The 20,872-nt window shown below is 40.7% G+C and overlaps 1 protein-coding gene across 1 annotated transcript; it reads left to right on the forward strand.

Annotated features, from left to right (window-relative positions):
- The first annotated feature begins 247 nt into the window (after nt 1-247).
- LOC125489229 (vegetative cell wall protein gp1-like) lies at nt 248-1,249 on the forward strand. The gene has a single exon (XM_048624412.1). The coding sequence runs from the start codon at nt 248-250 to the stop codon at nt 1,247-1,249; it is 1,002 nt and encodes a 333-aa protein (XP_048480369.1).
- The last annotated feature ends 19,623 nt before the right edge of the window (nt 1,250-20,872 follow it).

Below are 20,872 nucleotides of genomic sequence, written 5' to 3' on the forward strand. Positions count from 1 at the left end.
GCTCAGGTATTCCTTGTATGCAGATGGTTAAACTCACGTTAAACTTCTATAGAGAACTTTAGAATACGGAGTTAATAATTATGTTACAGAAGATAACTCTTCATAATGACTTTATGGCGGAATTTTGACAGCTTCATAGTGTCATAGAGTAACTGTCATAATATCAATATCTGCAGCCGCCGATAAATGTTATCGGCGAAGAATTATTCATCATGTCCTCCCTGAAGTGTCCTCCCGTCCCAGACACATGACTCGGCCCGGCGACCCCGCGCGCCCCGCGCCCCCCGCGCGGCCTGACTTCTCCTCCTACTACCAGAGCGGGGGCTGCGCCGTGACGTCACACGCGCGCCCCGCGCCCCCCGTGCTGCTGCGCCGCCCCACCTTCGTGTCCGTGTACTCGGCGGTGGGCGCCCCCGCGGCCCCGCGCTGCTGCTGCGAGCAGTGCGCCTCGCTCGCCTGCCCCGTGCGCGCCACGCCCCCCGCGCCCGGCGGCGGCGAGAGGCCGGCCGGGGAGGCCCCCTCTGCCGCGCCCCCCGCACCCCCCGCGCTACCCACAGCTTGCATGGGCAGCACACTGTGCGCTGACCCCGCCTGCCCCGCGCAGACCAGGAACATCCCGCGCTGCCTGTTCCCCCCCGACCCCCCCGAGCCGCGGCTGCAGGCCCGGCCCCCCGTCGTAGTGGTGAAGGAGAGCCCCGTGCCCGAGCCCGCGCCGCCGCAGGGCACGTGCAGCAGCGGGTGCGCCGGCCAGCGCGCCGCCAGCGACGACTCCGCGGAGGAGGAGGACGAGGAGCCCACGTGCGCGCCGACCTGCCGGTTCTACCGCGAGCCGGGGCAGGAGCCGGAGCCGCTCGACGAGCCCACGGAGTACACGCGCCGCCCGCGCAGGAAGAAGAAGAAGAAGCCGGCGGCGCCGCGCTGCTGGTCCACCCCGCGGCGGGGGGGGACGGGGGGGCGCGCCGCCGCGTGTCCGCAGTGCGCGCTGCTGCGGCACCGCGAGCTGCCCTACGGCCCGCGCCCGCCCTCGCGCTACCACCGGGACTGCGGCCGCGAGCACACGGGGCCCAGCTCGTGCGCGCTGCACGGGCCGGACGGGGGCCGCGGGGGACGCGGGGGGCGCGGGGCCACCGCCTGCCCCCGGCCCCGGGAGTGCGGCCGCGGCCCCCGCCGCGTGCTGCCCTCGCGTGACCTCGACCAGGACGACGGCAACAGAAGCAAAGACTGCTCGTGTAAGCGAAACCGAAAATAGGGGCATGCTCACCTAAATCACAAGTGCAATATTGAATTAAATTATAGAAGTTTACCAACACATACTACATATTGAATTTCATTTCCAAGGCAATGCAGTTACCTGATGTAAGTAATCATCATCATCATCATCAGCCAATAATCATCCATCGCTGGACATAGGCCTCTCCCAAGGAGCGCCACAACACTCGGTCCTCGGCCTTCCTCATCCAACCACTACCGGCGTCCCACGCTCCGTTTACCTGTTCGTGGTCTCCACTCGAAAACTCGTCTACCCCAACGGTTATCGGTTCTTCGGCAGATATGACCAGCCCACTGCCACTTCAGCTTGCATATTTTGACGACCGAATGGCGTAGTGGTTAGTGACCCTGACTACTGAGCCGAAGGTCCCGGGTTCGATTCCCGGCTGGGGCAGATATTTGTTTAAACACAGATATTTGTTCTCGGGTCTTGGGTGTTGATATTTATATTTAGTATCTATCTATCTATGTATTTGTGTAGATATATCAGCTGTCCGACACCCATAACACAGGTTCTACCTAGCTTGGGGTCGGATGGCCGTGTGTGAGATGTCCCCACATATTATTATTTTGACAGCGATGTCAGTAACCTTAAGGAGTCTACACACCAAACCCGCCGACCCGCCGACACAGCCCGGCGGCTTGGTGTCGGCGACCCAAACCCGCCAACCCGCCAACATGTGTCATGGGTCATGGGGCTGTGTCGGTGAGTTAGTCGGCGGCAAGAAATCACTACAACTTTTTTAGTTAGTGATTGCAGTGTGTACGAACGTGGAGTGTCGGCGGGCAACTAGGCGTGCGCGTACGCAAGTCGCCGGCCATGCCGCCGACTTGCACGCGCAGGTACGAGTCGCCGACATGATTCTTGAAACAAAGTCGCCGACACCAAGCCGCCGGGCTGTGTCGGCGGGTCGGCGGGTTTGGTGTGTAGACTCCTTTATAGTCCTCTGACGGATAACGTCATTTCTGATACGATCCATCAGAGAAACCCCAAGCATAGAGCTCTCTCCATAGCACGCTGAGCGACTTTAAATCGGTGGACCAGTCCTACCGTCAGTGTCCACGTCTCTGCACCATACGTCGTCACTGGCAGGACGCACTGGTTGAAGAATTTTGTCTTCAGGCTCTGAGAAATGGCCGAGGAGAATATGTGATGAAGTTTCCCGAATGCAGCCCAACCCAGTTGGATGCGCCTTGCAGCCTTCTTGTCGAAGTTGTTTCATGTCTAGCCGAATAGTCTGCCCGAGGTAGATTTAAGTAATGAAACTTATGAAATATGTAAGGAATAGCTGGCCTGTATTGGTTGTCCTAATAGGTACTCTACTTATCCTATGAAACCACAATAAACATCGTCCAGTAAGTGTGCCGGGTGCTGGCGGAAGGTGCTGACAGTAATGGTCCGTGCTGCGGGGGAGGGGGCGGCAGCGCGGGGGGGGGGAAGAGGCAGATGCACTGGCCCTTGATTGGATAATCTTCTGCCAATTGCTGAGCGCTGGCCCCAGATATTCGCAACCATTCTTGGACTTATCAATTAAGTATTGCATGTTTTGCATACGGATTACATCGGCCTACCTACTCAGGTCAGTAGTCATATAGGATAGGCCAAAGACTAGACGATGTATAGGTACAATGGGTAGCGGTAGGCAAAGGTCCATGTTAAACCAATAAATGTCCATGTCGGTGAGCCGAGAGAATGTGTTAGCGTTATAAACACACACAAAATCCCATCCTTTTCATTAAACGTAAAGAGCAATTCTAGCTTCAGTAATTTGCGGTCACCATTAGCTACTTTGTTAATGAATGAACGATACTGTTTCTTGATATATTTTTTCCATAATATTCCATTCCATTGGCAATGGTTTTTTAAATGACTAAACCAATTATGTATGTATTAACTTATTAAATATTTTGGAAAAACATTGTTATTCATATCCAAATCATGTAAATGAGTTAACTATGGAACAATTTTCAGAATTAACCCAAAGGTATCAAATTCTTAAGAAAAGATCATTTGTGTCATTAGCACTTACGAGTATATTAGGAAAATACTAAAGGTGTGAGGGTAATTCCCGTCCTTGCGAGATGGAAAAGTTTTGTAATCAAATAGAACGCACTTACATAGCAACCTCAAACAGCACATTAGCAACAGGTACCGATGTACTGCTGTTATAGTGATATTAGGTAAGTATACCCTATACCACACTTCAAACCCAGAGATCCTCTGTAGTAGAGCTAAACGCCAAAATTTCATGTAATACATATTTCAAGTCATTCCTTCTTCGGGTTCCCGCCGACTAGCAGAAGGTTCTAATGAACAAATACTTCTGGCCTGCGGGAATAGTTTTCCGACGCTACATGGAAGCGAAACATACTATTAAATCCCCTGTCAATAGTGCTATCTCTCGGATACACATAACACATTATGTTATTACGTATGTATTTTTAAAATGTATGTGTTTAGTTTATAATATTGGCCACTGATGCCTGAAATAAAGGATTATTATTATTAATTATTATTATTTACCAATTTCCAAGAGTTGTGATCCCCTGGCCGCGCCCGGCACGCGTCCCGCAATGCAATCTGCATCATGACATCACGAGTGATCAAGTGATCTGATCTGGAGGGTCACTCTATATGACGAAAAACGAAAGAACGGGAACTGTCCTGCAATCGGCACGTTTAATACAACGAGATAGAGTCGTGGCTCGCGTAGCAGCGCTTCAAAACTTTGCTTTTCGTTATATAGAGTGACCCCCCTGCGCTCAATGCTCGTCTGTCTCCCCTTGCGCCTGCGCAGGGAAACTCTCCTTTTTGCACCGCGACCACGCTCCAACACTCAATTGTAACCATTTTACTGGACAGTGCATGATACAGAGACGAAAACACTTCGGCCATAGCGAGAATATTTCTTACGGCGGGCGCGGCGGAGCGCCTGCGCCGGTCCTGCAACACCGTGGTGCGCGCGGCCGGAAGCTGGCAGGCGAGCCCCGTCCATGAAGTCTGGAGGCGACTACAAACACACTCACCATGACTGACAACTGGCTCAAACTGACTTTTCAATTATTGTGTGATAAATGCATGTAAAATAATGTTTAATATGAAATGAATTATGACTGTATTTAAAGGTAAAATGTAAATTAATTTTATATAATTTATTAGTAATCTTGCTTTATAAATAATTATTAATGTTAATGTTATTTAATCAAAAATATGGGCTATGACCTGGAATAAATAAATTTATTATTATTATTATTATGTTGTGTCTTTACCATCACGGGACCATGGGGTCCCGGGCATTTGGAAGGCGTGCATGGGGCCGAAGCCAACATGTAGAGGCCCGTTTGACAACATTAATCTATATGAAATGTGACACCAACCGACGATTTTCCTTGTGTAAACTATAGAGTAAACCCATGGAAAATCCCCGGTTAGTGCAGAACTATTGTAGGATATGGACAAAACTAATACAGGGTTATGGAAGGGGGTGCTAAATGGACTGGGTAACTGGGACTATGGAAGGACTATGGCCCCTGCCTGACCTATATGTTTCACACACGGATAAAAAGGCAGGGGGTGACTCGCACACACAGTAAATGGGCCCCCCAAAACAGTCGCTAGCACATAACAGTGACGTAGCAACAAGGGGGCAACATGGCATGAGGTGCTAAGGATGGAGAGGTATTCCACGGCTCTCAGGACAATCGCGTTATCGGTCAAGATCCCTACAAGCACCTTACTGGGTAATACATCCTTCCTCGAGCATTGCTGCTCTAGCGGTACACCACTCAAGCCAGCCAATGAAGGCAAGCAAGAGGTGGGAGATCCTGTTCCTCGTCAGTGTTCACTCTGGACAACCAATAAAGGCAAGCCAGAGATGAGGAACAGGGGTTCTCCCCGGTATCGGGTGGGTGGGGTCGCTAATGCCCAACAGCTCGCCACAAGCTGCCCTGCCGCCTTATTATTATTATTATTATTATTTCTGTGAGGGAATGTGGTCGAAAGATGACTACATAATTATATAATAAACTAGATTACTTATACTTATGACATAAAAAGTCTATGTAGTGTTGTTTAATTTGCTTTCAGAATTCAATCAAATTATTGAACGAAATATGGCCGAAGTTAGCCGAAGTAGGTTCGAAGGCTGTGCCGCTTGTAACTCGACTCCTCGAGGAGGTAATCACTCCAATCTGCGGTGTTCAATCTTAATTATGAAAGTGTTAAGGAATTAAACACGAGGTTTCTCTCCACAGATGTCGGGGGGAGCTCAATGAGTGCAGTATTATACAGTTTATTGGTTTATTTTCGAGCTGGCGCACTTCAGATATACATACTTAACAAGTTTCAGGTTATTAAAAATATGACTGTGCAAGTTTAGGTAGTACATTTTTATTATACCTACCTTAGTAATCTAAGTATGAATTGGTTGGCAAAAAATAAATTGGTTATCTACATTGGTTTAAGTATTGCCTAAAGCTGAAGAAGTTGAGGTGAGAGGTCCCTAAAAACTCAATTTCTTTGCCGATGTGATGATGATATGAGGGGAGGTTAATCGTTTTCGTTCCAATGGGATTAATGAAGTTACAATTAAATATGGTAATAAAAGAGCCCCACAATATTACGTATTAAGTTATCAGTCACAGAAACTAAGTTATCAGTTTCCCCGATCTGATACTTCTGTTAATGTCCGTTATGAATGCGTAACACAATGTGTTATAATTATGTTCCACTTATTCAACAGAGGCTCTAGTTTTTATTGTTATTTCTAGTTTTATTTGTTTTTCTTTGTTATGCTTGCATAAAATACTTGTGTATATTATGTATTAAAGGCGTAAAAGTTTTTCTGTGTGTTGTGTATTTTTTAACTTTAAAACACAAAAAAACTACTAAGAATGCTTTTTTTAGGCGAAGCAAAGCACTCAGTCAAAGCTTCGTTTCCGATTTCCCTGTGTATTCTTTCTAGTGAATTAATTGGGAGCATTTAGTTCAGCGTGGGACATTTTGTTTCCATATTTTGATAAAGAACCCTAAATATTGCATAAAAATATATGACGTTCCCGCCCCGTCATCGATCATCACTACGCATCGACAGACAGACGGACACTTCACCAAGCGAGGGAGGACTCTATAAAGATAAACTTTGAAATTATGATAATATCATCTGATAACGTAAATTTCATTAGTTTTAACTATTAAGGGGTGTATGCATTGGAATTTCTACTGAATGTTAATTTGATAGATCACGGAGTTATTTTAGAAATAGTTTTTTGAATTATTTATCAACACACTATTCAGTTTAATCACTATTTGTAAGACATACCTTGCGATACTTTATATATATCTGTTAGAAAAACTAAACACCAATTCTATATAAAACAATGATGATGCTATCTGGCGGCGTGATGGAGCAATTACGTGGCGCGGGTCAATCGAGTTAGCACCCAGCGGTCTTCGTCACCAGCGACGCCATTGTCTCAATTGTCTACTTTATTCTATATGTGTAGTCCAGTGGCGTGCTTTGGGACAGGCCTACGTCCAGCAGCTGACTGCTATGGGCTGAACAAGAAGAATAATACCTATGTGTTTATTATTGTTTTGAATCTCTAAACAAGACTACGTTAAACAAAGAAGGGAAGTAGGTTTATCTTCTCCTATTCCATGATAGCAAGTAAAACATTCTAAATCAAGTCATAAATAAAATTGAAGCCTGTGAAGGGTTGTGATTGAGTCTAATAAATGTTACAAAACACAATACATGGAGATCCAAACAAACCAGCAGAGCTCTGGGCCATTGTCGCAGCCGCCTGACGACAGTGACAAAACACATCCCACAACTGCCTCGCTCTGTCATCCACTTGACATATTATTTCCTCTATTGTCAAACTTCGAATCACTCACTTTGGTATGGCACGGAATCGAACCCACATACCAAACGGTAACTGGACATTAAACAACTAATAACCAACATTATTAGCTGTTAACCACAAGCAATAATCATCTTAAGCCTAACGAGATTAGGGTGTAAAGTTGGTAGATATGGCTGTGGGTCGGCTGATATTAAAAGACATCAAATCGCTGACGGATCGAAGGCTTTGATCCGCCGCCGCCGCCGCCACCGCCGCCGCCGCCGTCGGGCCCGCGACCAGCCAGGCCGAGGAGCATCCGATCAGTCCGATCAAATCATTTGCATAAAAATTAGATCACGTAAATGAGAAGATCCATTTGTAGCGATCAACGCGGATGTTGTTGATGATGATGACGACTTCAATAAAACTAATCATTGGATTAAGGATGTTGACGATCGTATAAAGACTGAATAGATACGTGAAGTCTTTTAAAATCTTTTGTTAGATAGAAAAGGAAGCATTTAATTAACCTGTACCTTGAATGAATTATAAGTAGTAGTAGAATGTAGAATAAATCCAAGTAGTATTGAGTTCCCAAGGTTCCGTCGGACCCCGCAGCCATCGATCATAGAACACCAGGGAAGGAAGGGGTCGATGAAGTTGGAACAAAAAGTCGATCAAATAAATAAAGCAGGATGATGAAGAGCCCCGGAGCTGACGACTGACGGATTGCGGGCGGCTCCTTTGATATTTATATTTTATTTGAGCCCCGTTTTTTCGGCAATTATGGCATGAAAAGGTTCGGTGCTTCTGTTTTAGTTCAGCGGGGATTAGCGAATGTGATAGAGATTGGGCAGAGTTCGGCAAATATTTGTATTACTTTTGAATCTTTGCAAAGTGCAAAGATTCATTTCATGAATTTGAATTATTAAGAGTCCAGCTACATTGAAGTTCTGAACTTTTAATATAATTACAGTATTTATGATCTCTATAACTGTTGTGGTATTCTTATTATGTCGCCATTATCCATCCTTGTTGCTGCAACAAAATTAAAACAGCTATGTGAGTATTTATTAGAATACGATAAAAGCATTTAACAATCATTTTGATATTTCCTTTGTTTGGGATTAGGCCATTACGCCCCAATAGCTTATTTCTCCGATCCATAATAGGTATAAAATTTCAGTTGAAAATGGTTGGGAAGAACATCGCCTTAATGCCCGGACAGCAATTAAGACGTTCCCCGATGCTGGCGATGTTATTGTCGTTCTCGAGTGTTTTGTTTTAAAAACAATATGTCAATTATTACTGGTTTGATTTTTGGCATTCGATTGACAGTTTATTTAGCGGACTCGTAATTTGACTGAATTATTTATGGATTTGATTGTATCGATTTGATTGGTTTATCATTAACATAAATAATGATGGTGAAATATTGCGAAAATTATGATGTAAAATAAAATAAATAAGATGTACCTACAGACATAGTTTCAACGTACGGTTCAAATCAAAGTATCATAAAACTTGCTTAAATAATGAAATTTGAATTCAAACCCTTGCAGTGTGTTTATTAAGTGAGTATTTAACTTATTTAGTGGAGTGAGCAATACGAATGACACGAGTTGCTGTAAGTATACTACACAAGTGGATACACTTTTCACTCACAGAAAATACTTATGCTTTCAGGGAGACTAATTTCATAAAAGCTCATATGTTGCGGCTGACACTCTATCCGTAGCTATTAACACGTTGTTTGTGTCTCAGTTTGCTCGCTTTGTATAAAATGTTAACTAATGACCGCGGGACGTTTATAAATATCTTAATTTATACAACAATGGCTAATAAAGAAGAAAGGAAGAGTCGATACAAACTTGTCGTTTTTTTTAAGTTTAAAAGTCGCATTAAAGAGTCGTGTCGCGCTGTCACGTGATTGGCTGGAGGATGTCGCCCGCGCATGCGCCGCGCCGCCGCGCCGGCCGCTTTGATCTCACCGCCCACTGAAAATTACACACTTAATTTCAGCCGTATCGTCAATGTTGTAAGGTCTACTCTCCTTTGTTAATAGTTTTGTGATGGCATTTTATATCTTTATTAATGTGGTTGGATATAGATGATGGATGATAACTAATTATTAGAAACATTTCGTTAACCGTGCGATCCCGGCTCACTGCTATAAATAAAGGAAGGTGGGCTTTAAGTTGTTGGCTTTACGAAAGCTTTTTCAATGTAGAATTACAGCAAAAACTACAAGTCAGTTATTGTGTTTGGATATTGTCGAATGCTTACCTTTTGAAGACTTTAGAATCTCATTGAAAAGGCAAACATAGTTTGTAAAATTTGAATCAAATTAATACAATGGCATAATGTTAATGATTACAATGATATAGACGTGCATGACACACGATCGTGGAGCTCATCTTGTAATTTCAGAATCACTAAACAACATCAGCCAACACTACCCAGCAGAAGGCAAAGAGTTGATGGCAGTATGAAATTTGTAGACTTTTAGTTTCAGGTACTGTTTTGCTGAACTGTTTCACATTTTTACTACTCTTCATGGTTGTTATAGCCCTCTCCCTAGAAACGGTACAATCAGGGTTCTACAGTGAGTGAGGTCGCTGGTCTACAAGACACCGTCCTCCTGTCAGCTACAATACGATTTATAGGTCTGTGGTTTTATTGAGTTTATTGAGATAGTATCGTTTCTCTTGTTTATCTAATTGTCTGCCTTCAGTCGATCTGTGCTCGCCATTAGGGGCATCTTTGTTCAATTTATTTTATTGAAATAAGGCTACGAATGTATAACAATCTATCATGCTAAATTATATCTACCAATGTACTTGCGTAATACTTATAAGATGCGGCTAATGCCGGTATTTAAAGAATTTGTATTTTATTTTCAGGTACTTAACTTAACTTAACTTTACTTATTAACTTAACTTTACTTATACGTCGGAATATATGATCAACGTTCGAAGTATATTTTGCATCAAAATTAATTTGCATTAGGATCTTTTGGGTTCTTGTTTGAAAGACTCGGTATAGTCGGTATATTTGCATATTAATTTCCTACGTTAGCAATAGGTGTCACTATGCATAGTCGTCAGAGGACCGCTGGGGCCGAACCTGGGGCGCGGGACACCTCATGGGATCTCATCGACAAACGTTGCCGCGGCAAACATGTTCACTCTTCATATTTTTATTTATTTGAATTAGGAATTAAGATGAAGATTAAGACGGTATTTGTTGTGGCGGCTCTCAGTGGATTAGTGCGGGGGAGGGGGGACGGGGGGGGGGGGACTAAAACAGTTTCCATGTCGCGGGCGCGCACGCGAAATGATTAATTGCAGCGCGTTCGATACATTTAGGTGAGACTTTTTAATTATTAAGTATGTCATACGCGGGTGATTTAACTGTTTAACTGATTATTAAAGAACCTCTTTAATTATTTCAACATAGAATTATTTGTCTGGGCTTACCTGCTTTACTGCTTCTTTCAGATTTTTCTACTTATATCTACACAAAAAACATGCATAGTTTCGTAGATTACATAAATATTAGGTAACACTACTTACCTAGTACTGCAATAGTAATAACAATTTTAGAATTAAAATCGCACCGTCGCTTCCTGCCTCTAAGTACTAACTATAATATTTTTACTGACCCACAATGTAGCGAAGTGGTTCATACCGGAGCGTCACCAGACGGCAATCAGGGCTGTCACTAGAGTTGATATTTCAATATCAACACTGCCCTGCGCGCGCGCACCGGACCGTGAGCGATCGGCCCGACCGCCGCCGCCGCCGCCGCCGCCGTGGACATAGGACTCACCGACACACAGCCACGGCAACTATACTCTTCGGGTATGGCTATACAGATAGACATACAATTTATTCAAGTACTCTCAAAATAAATACACTTCTTAATAGCATGGAGTAAAAATAAAAGAAATATAAACAATAAAATAAATATCTCATGTTCAGACGTTTAAGTTGGCCATTCGATTGGTTTAGCTTACCGGTTCATCAATGCTGGTTGCTGTGGATGAAGCAATACTTTTATAAATTTAGCCAGTTTCACTTCGTCGGTAGTCGGTACCAATAATAATATGTATTACATACTCAATACCTCATTAGTTCTATCTCAGACTAGGTGGTTACCCGCTTTTAATTGAACTGAATCATTCATTTTACTAAGATGACTGTCACAGAATTATTCGTTTCATGAGCATGAGGCGTTTATTACTCATAATGATTTCACTTCCTTCCGCACAATCAACTGTATAATTGAAGTCCTACGATAGCTGTAAGTAGTTGATTCATAATCGTGTAGTAAGATATCTTATCGATGGCTAAAATGACACTTTGATTAAATAAAAACAACAGAATCTTTAAAATAGCTAAACTTCAATGATACTGATAACATAACCATCCTAAAAGCGATCTCTTTGTACAACTAATAGATGTCTGCGCGACCAGCCGGCCGGGAACATCGCCGCATGTTGAGATTGAAAGTAATCTGTCCGGGGCATCGCGCGGCCACGATGACGGCCGATGTTTGTGTATCGATTAATTAATAAATCGAATCATAATCGAGCCCGGATCGAGATGTAGCTCGATATCGGCCTCTCTAATTGAGTCAAAGCCGACACCAAAAGAAAAATAAGTCCATACACTAAATGCCGAGCGTTTGTCTGTCAAATTATTAAAAATAAATCGATCTAAATGCTGGGAACCGATCTCGTATTGATTAATGGCAGGTAAATGTGATCGACGAATAGAGGCACCTTTTTGATTAATACGTAAAAAGTGAGTGTGTTTTTTTGCGAAAGATAATCCGTGAATAGTGTAATAGTAACTTTATATCGCCCGCATGGATCTGCGAAAAGGCTAATGTTATAAAACCTCCTTTGTGGAGCACAATGTGCTGGTTACAGTGGCGTGTTCCCACGGGCGGTTCACCCGTTCACCTGTACCGGGCGCGGGCGGCGGCGCGGGCGGCGGCGACTGACATCCAACACGGCAGTAACGCGATACAAATCTACAATAGACAATATCCACAAAACGTTGACTATTCGCGGCAAAAAGCTTGCGAATTCGCCGACGTAAGCTAATACGCCGAGAAGGCTTTATTTAAGCTGTAAGCTCTTTGTGCGCGCGCGCAGATCCAGTTACCTCCCGTGTCAGCGCTGCGCGGGTTAAAGCTCACAGAGGATGAATCGGTATAGAGCTTCCTTGTATAAAGGTTGCTATAATTCATATGATTTCTCTAATCTATTAAAAAACCAGACTATACTTGAATAAACATAAAAAACAAAGACACTTTTGGTTTCACCTTTTAGTTTTTTTGGTTTCAGTATTTTTTTCATCGTAGCCTTCGTTTAAGGCAGACTTTAAATAATAATAATATTACTACTCAATAGGGACTAGATAAGTACTTACTCTTAATAATATCCACGATATAATCTGCAACAAATATTTAAACTGTGAAATGTGTTAATACAATTATACCTACTTATAATTTTATACGTATACCTACATACCTTAGTATTTTGATATTAATGTAAGAACTTGCTTAACTATTTATAAATGTATCTGTACCTACTTAATAATTAATACTTACAAAGAAATGGTTTGAGTCAAAACATTGAAGACAAAGGACTTAAGTTTCCCCAAGGTCGATTAGATTTAAAATAATCTTCCAACTAAATTAATCCATCCTTTCAACAGCACTTTAAAAATGTGTAATCATTTTGTAAAATGTACTTTTTAAAGAGTTTATTTTCTGAGAACACTCAACAAGCTATCCGTTTTTTAAGGGAAAAAATTCAGATCAAGAGATCATCTATAGCTACTTTGAATGGCATTAGGCTGTATTATCGAAAGTAGTTTCTTTGTCGTGTTTAATGAACAAAAAAGGGTTGAGTGAAATAATGCGTAAATATTTTAGGCGGTTAGCTGTTGTCCTTTATCTATGGCAACCCCAAAATATTATTAAATGAATATTATACTCTGTTCTTAAGTGGGGCTTACTCCGCAAATACTTGTGCCTGTGAGCTGCGAGCGGCGAGGGTGGCCATGCATTGCGTCTCGAGGTGGAGGGGTTCTAATTTTAATTAGGAATATTCTAAGCAGTAGTTATAGCGAAGCAACGAGGTGGCAACTGAAATGGTTGTTTAGGAACAGTGTATGGTTGGACATTTTATCATTTGCTATTATTTAGAGACAATTTGAAAAGCAATGACATTTTTTTGCTGTTTATTCAATGAACACTATACAATATAGTGCATTGATGTATTATTTTGTTATTAATCATCATATTTTACATACATATTAGGTAAACAAGTAACACGTAAAGTCGGTAATAGTTTATGTTAAACACGAAACACAATACATTATTGATAACTTGGTGCTCTGCGCGACGCTCGTGGTCGCCCTACTCGAGTGAGCCCGGATTTTCTCGCACCAGTGCCTCCTGCGCACGTTATTAAACATATTTCATATCAACACAATCTGCTTAGCTTTACACTGCCCGTAATGGAGCAAAACAAACCTTACCCCTACAGTTTAAGGTCCAAAATGCACCTTCTACGGCAAGAGTAGCCTTTTTATTAATACAATAAAGATCATATTCATTTGTTGTATAATTTTTTGCGACAATGTTACTTGTGCTGGGCTTTTGGACCATAATTTGTCTGGGATAAGGAGGAGAGTGTATTTTTGAGGTTAAGTCAAAGATGGCGTGGAGGTGCGCCGGCGCAGATGCGTCTTTGTGTGTGATTTGCGTTTTCCGGTTTAACCGAGCGCCCTCTGTGCTTCATGCGCCGCCGGCAAAGGGGTTAATCACATTAAGTGCCTTTCAATGAAATTTGAGACCTATGTAAGTAATGCAACTTTTTATAACAGCATTATTATTATAAAATTTGAGCATGAGATGGTAAAAAAATATCATTTACTTACTTATTCTATAGCAACCACCCGTATAATCATGTACCTACAATCCTACATATCTATTTTAATATGTACTAATCTCAAGAAAAATCTACTGCTCTTTTAAAATAGGCGTTTTAGCTTTACCTTACAACAATGTTAGTGACAACAATGATTTAAAACCGGCCAAGTGCGAGTCGGGCTCGCGCACAAAGGGTTCCGTAGTAAGCACAATAACTTAACCAAAATTACAGTTAAATCAACCTATCTCAAAAACTATAAGAGATACTTTGATCAAACCAAAAATCGTTGAAAGAGTTAATTAGCATGCATCACCTCTATTTTTTTTAGAATTTTATACCCCGTAGTTATAAAAATAGAGGGGGGGGACATACTTTTTACGACTTTGAGAGCTGATATCTCAAAAACCGTTCACTTTAAGAAAAATGTTTTTTAGAAAACTTTATATCATTTTAAAAGACCTTTCCATTGATACCCCACACGGGTATGTACATCGAAAAAAAAAATTTCATCCCTCAGTTACATGTATGGGGGGCCCCACCCCCAATTCTTTTTTTTACTATTTAGTGTCATATTTTTGTAGCGGTTCATACAACACATATTCCCATCAAATTTCATCACTGTGGTACTTATAGTTTCCGAGTAAATCGGCTGTGACAGACGGACAGACGGACAGACGGACAGACGGACATGACGAAACTATAAGGGTTCCGTTTTTGCCATTTTGGCTACGGAACCCTAAAAAACGTTATTTGACACATGACAAGCATCACATTAACACTAAAAAGCCGCGATCTAATACACCGCGCGGTCTTGTGGACCATTCACGGGCTTATCTGACAAATTGGGACAACAATGCATAGGGTTAATGTATCCATGAGTAGGGCGGAGAGGCCACTCGGATATTTATTTATTTATTTCAGCAAACTTACTTATGTTATGTTGATATGAATGTACCAACTGTAAGGTACGTTCGTTCTCGGAGATATATCGTACAGTGCCAGTTTATCTCAGTATCGACTTTGAATATACGTAGTTTCAAATACATATTAATCACAAATTGAGGAGTTTAAATCTTAAGATATTTATACCTAAATGAGGAAAATGACTCCAGAACATTAATGAACAATAGCATAAGAATCATAAAACATTAAATTTGTGATTTTGATTTACATTTTTCGGCAAATCGAGCCAATGTCCGATATTTCATATAAATTATGTAAATGGGAGTATACATATAATCAGCACTGATCTGAATGAAGCCTTTGCGATACCCTTTCCATTAGTTGTGTAGTCAAAGCACAAATTCAATAGTGGAGGGTTAATGGCGGCGGCCCCTGTGATCCGGGGTCGGGTGTCGCATCCAAACCTGCACATCCGAGATACTCCCACACCCCCATTGTAAGTGAAGGAGATTGGCTCGACTTGCCGGCGACTACGTACGTAAGCACTAAGCACATTATGTGATAATAATCGGCGACCCTTTCTGGCCTTACTGTATGGGATTACAATTTTAAAAACCTATTGAAAGTTCCGTAAGTGTTGGATTGCGATACTACTTTAAGATTCGTAGCTTTTTTGAATGAGTAGCTACACGATAAAATCAACCACTAAACTATAGTAACTAACTAACAACCCCGGTGATAATGAGAGATGACGAATGAAGATATCAAGATGTACATCTTGTAGTACCTCCCTACAACAAGTCTTTAGTGAGGCCGTTAGACGATCTCTGTACAATCTTTTGGGGCCCCATACCGCCGACACCAGCCTGCTTGTGTTGTACACAACAATAATAATACGGGTCACAAACAGAGCAACAAACATAAAAAGGCAACGCATAACACATTATGTTCGCGGCGCATTGTACATAGGGCGGGATGAACGGCGATACATCAAGGACTCAGCGGTGAAAGGGCTAGTGGAGCCGACGACATCCAGAAATATTGCCCTCGGGACTATTGTTGGGGGAAAATGAGCCTTCGGGAGGAGGAGTGCCGGCCGCTGAGCAAGGTTTACAGAACACCTACCTCATGCCTAGTACCTTACATCATGGGCTTGGGCAGAAATACCTTTAGATTTGACAGAAGTATTTTTAATGATCTAGTAAAAATCTAGATTACGTATAGTGTATAAAGATAGAGTCTCGTATAATCAATCGGTTTGGGTTGGTTTGTAACTTAAACTTAAGTTATTAGTTTGTGTTATCTTATTCCTAGCGATATAAAACTGAGCAGCTGATTTTAGTTCAGGTTTTTTTTTAAAGAACTGTAGTTTTGAGACTCAGCTTTTAAGGTGGTTAGATTCCCATGTTTGAGCTAAAAGCTTTGTATGTACCTATAGAAAAGTTACGGTTTTAAACAAAAAGATGTAAGTATGTGAACAACATAAACGATACTTGACGTCCCCTGATCAATCGATCTAATAACCGCAGTTTAAATGAAAGGATCCACCGCACGAGGGTGAAATGTTTAGTGTTTGAAAAATTGAATCAAACTTAAGTAAATTAGTGAGAGCACCTGTCATTTCCAGGGTGTTTAGTTGCGTTAGTCACCGCCATATTGTCATTTTCACAGAGTAATTTGTGTCTGGTAGAAGCGTGCGAGCGGACAGACGGACAAACATTGACAAACACGTCGTTACCGCGATCCCTGCAGCTCCCCTTTCATTAACTTCACTCTAGCTGATTTCAATCGTTCCATTTTAATACTTTTGCGGTTAGAGCTCCTTTGAATAATAATAATTAATAATTATTTATTTTAATAATTAATAATAATTATTTATTTATTTCCAAAAATATACATTTCTTAAAACTTACCTTATTAGCTAATATTTTATGAACAACATGTGTACAACAATGGCAAGTAAGTAGCATCTGCTGCTAAACTAGGTGTTATCCTGTGTTTCAGCTCACAGCGCCCCAACCCGTTACATTAAATTACTTATATTTTAGTTTGCTAATTATTACAAGGAAAAGGTAGGTAATTAAGAGGTAAATATTTTTTACAGTTCATGCAAAGTAATTTTGAGTAGTCTATGAAACTATGAAAGAGAATTAATTAAAAAGTGGTGATTTTAAGTTGAGTATCTAACTAATTGCTTATAAATACGTAGGTATACTATAACTATTATATATAATATTAGTAATAATGATAAAGTATAATATATATTTGTATGTGTATAATGTATAGGTACATATATACAGTATATACATATATAGAAATAAATATTATATATATACATATATATAAATAATAAATAAGATAAGTACTCTCTTGACAGTACCAAAGCGATTCATAATAGCTACTGCATTACAGCGAGGAGGTCCTCGGTGTCAACGTAATTAAGGGTCAGTAACCATTTTGTAACTTCTCTTTTGCAAAGCCCACCATTCAGACAGTATATGAATTTAGTTTTATTGATTCTATTGTAGATAAATGGTCCAAGAAAGCAGAAGAATTTACGTATAAAAACTGTGTTGAAGCGTCTTCTCTTGCAGATTGTATGCTTTCTGCGCCTTTTTAGGATGGAAGGATTAAATATCAGCTCACTGTGTTGTCTCTTTATGATGCTTAGCAAGAAGAGTTGTCGGACGGTGAGTACTTCACAGTATTCATATAGTAAGGTAGTAGGGTAGCGGAAAGGCCGGAAGGTGCAGACCTTCAGGATAGCACGTTGGGCAACTTCAACACTTTTCAAGTTAGTCTTGTGAGCTCCACCCCAAGACGAAATGCAGTAATTAAGTAAAGACTGGCATAGTGCAAAGTATATTTGTTTTAATTTGGATGAGTCAAGAATATGTCTTAATGATTTAAATATGAATATTAATTTTCTTATTCTAGTGGTTAGGAGATCAATGTGAGGTTTGAAGCTTAGATTGTTATCAATTAAGACTCCTAGATATTTTATGCATTTGACACGTTCTAGAGATGGACAGTTACAGTTTCTTGTGCCGGGAGGACATGTATGAGAAAAAATTGTGAAGTCATCTGATGGTTGGCCAGAGCTACGAATGGAGAAGGTCATGTACTTGGTTTTTTCAACGCTTAACGACAGTAAGTTACGTCTGAGCCAGCTCCCAACAGCGTTAAAACCCCTCTGTGCTTCAGTGAAAGCCTCCTCCCAGGAGTCAGCAGAGAAGAGCAGGGCAGTATCATCAGCATAAGATATTAGTTTCATATTCATAGCTAATAGGTTATTTATGTAAATCAGGAATAGCGTTGGTCCCAGAATACTGCCCTGTGGGACTCCATAAAGTATGGGAAGTAATGCACTAGTATGCTCTCCTATAGAGACACATTGATGCCTTTCAGATAGGTAGTCTTTTAAAAGTTCCAGCTGGGCACCTCTTATGCCAATCTTCTCTAATTTGTTCATAAGGAGTGGGACGGAGACCGCGTCAAAGGCCTTAGCAAGGTCTATAAATAGAGAAATGCATTTTTTACTGTTATCTAATTTAGTAGCAACAAATTCCGTAAGGGACAAAACAGCATCATCAGTGGATTTATTTTGTCGGAAGCCGAACTGATTTTTTGATAGTACATTGTTTTTCTCAAGGTAGTTGACTAATCTTTTATTAATTATTTTTTCTAGTATTTTTGATAGGGACGGTAATATTGAAATTGGTCTGTAATTGTTTACACGATCTCTGTCCCCGCCCTTATGAATAGGAAGTACTTTGGATACTTTGAGATCTCTTGGGAAAATTCCTAACTGTAAGCATTGATTAAAAATGAAAGTGATCGGAGGTACAAGAAAATCTTTGAAGTCTTTTAGAATTTTATTGGATATTTGGTCAACTCCCATAGCACAGGTAGTCCTTAATCCCATTATTATTTGCTCTACTTCCCTTTCATCTGTGTCCCCTAGAAAAAAAGAGTTATTATTGGAACTTTTGTCATTTATACTTTCGTTTTCTCCATCATTTGTTTGGGGGATCCGTTCCGCAAGAGATTCACCTACTACATATAAATAACAGTCTAAATAAATAATTAATAACAACCTTTATTCATATTTGTTTTCAGGTAATAAAGGCCATGGAAGGGTGATATTGGAAAAAGTATCCTTGTCCCTCCTAAAAAATATAAACGGACAATTGATGTACTTAATTAACACTTTATTTTGAACACATTGAGCTCCACATTTGTGAAGTTGTTGTAATCGGCGTCGGTAATCTCGAGCACAAATTATTTGCTTTGTTAAAGAGGAAGAAGCCTCTTGAAGTCAGACGTTCAATCAACGGTCTAGTGATGTGCTTATTGTGCTTAGTGTGCAATGTGCATACATTAACATTTAATCGATTATAATTGAGTTATACACTTACCCCCTTATTCATAGAAAAGTGACAATACGTTTTAACTAATAAACTGTTTTGTCCCTCTCTGTCAAAAAACAAATTGTACTTTGTCGGAGAGGGACAAAACAGTTTATTAGTTAAAACGTTCTGTAACTTCTCTATGAATAAGGGGGTTAATGTTGTGTTTTATACGAAGTAAAACTAAAAAAAACAGGCTATTTATGTACGTAATGTAAGTAAGTACATGAATTTTTAGGAATACTTAAGTATTATAGTAAAACATAGCTCAGTCTGCTAAATCACTGAATAGCTAACTTACAATAAGAAAGTAGAAAAAGAAATAAGTAAATAATTTTAATTTAATGAAGGCATCAAAACCAACATGATCTTTCAGCCACTAATAGTGCACTGAGACTGAGGGATATGGGTATCTTTACCACCATTTTAGTACCTAGTAGAGGACATCATCTCTACCTAGAGGACTATCCAGCCACTACCGATTGTATAAATAAGTACTTACCGATAAAGGTTTTATAATTGAAAAAATGATAAGTAGATAAGTGTTCGTTGGTAGGACATGTCTAGCAGACGCAATTTGATGGCTGATGATGATTTTTACATTTACATCCCCTAGACGTGTTTTGGTAAACACAAATACATCACTAGTGCGTTAATAAGCGGAGCACATCTCAGTATAATTAGATTGAGCGTGGTGGCCCCCGCTCCCCCCGCACCGCGCACCCCCGCCCCCGGCGCATGCGCGGTGACCCCGCGACCTGCGCGTGCGCCGGCCATCACTGCACTTGTGTTCTTATGATTTTATCAGGCAGCTGCCTCTCACTTTACTCAATTAAATCCAGAAATTCTTCACTCTGTCTTAGGAATCCAGATGCTGCTGTTCCGGTTATTAAAAAAAAGTGACAAAAGCATTCGTTTGAATAAAGTTTGAATTTTTAAAATACCTAGCAAACTTTTTCTCATGCAGAAACTGCTGAGATACGTCATGGGTTCTGCTGCTGGTCAGCCAGACTCTAAACTGTTATTTTCAACCTTATACCTGTATATGTTGGCACAGGAAAGTACTTTAGCAAAATAGTTCAACCAAAAATATATATTTTTAAACTTTTCAAACAGTCTGTGAAAAGAAGTGCCTAACAAATATAATTTAAATATGTATTTTATATTAGTTAAAACGATGTAAATGTACCTAAGTACTTTGTGAGGCAGTGCAAATGATTGTTTTTAGTCAACAACTAAACAAATTAACGAATTTTAATGACCTCTCCGTAGTAAACACGTAACTTACTCACTTTTGTAGCTTCAGGCAACAGGCAACAAGCATGCCAAGAATTTTGTTGTTTGACAACTCGAAATGGTATGTACTTTAACTAATTACAACTAACAATAAATGACACAATATTTGCCTGTGGAAGTGGAACTCATTTGCACATTTGCAAATGAAAGAACTCCCATAAGTATATCTACATATACTTACTACATATGCCTACAC

Source organism: Plutella xylostella, chromosome 12, assembly GCF_932276165.1.
Source record: "Plutella xylostella chromosome 12, ilPluXylo3.1, whole genome shotgun sequence".
Lineage (NCBI taxonomy): Eukaryota > Metazoa > Arthropoda > Insecta > Lepidoptera > Plutellidae > Plutella > Plutella xylostella.

Coding starts and splice junctions, on each gene's coding strand:
- LOC125489229 (XM_048624412.1), top strand. CDS start 248: ATGACTCGGCCCGGCGACCCCGCGCGCCCCGCGCCCCCCGCGCGGCCT.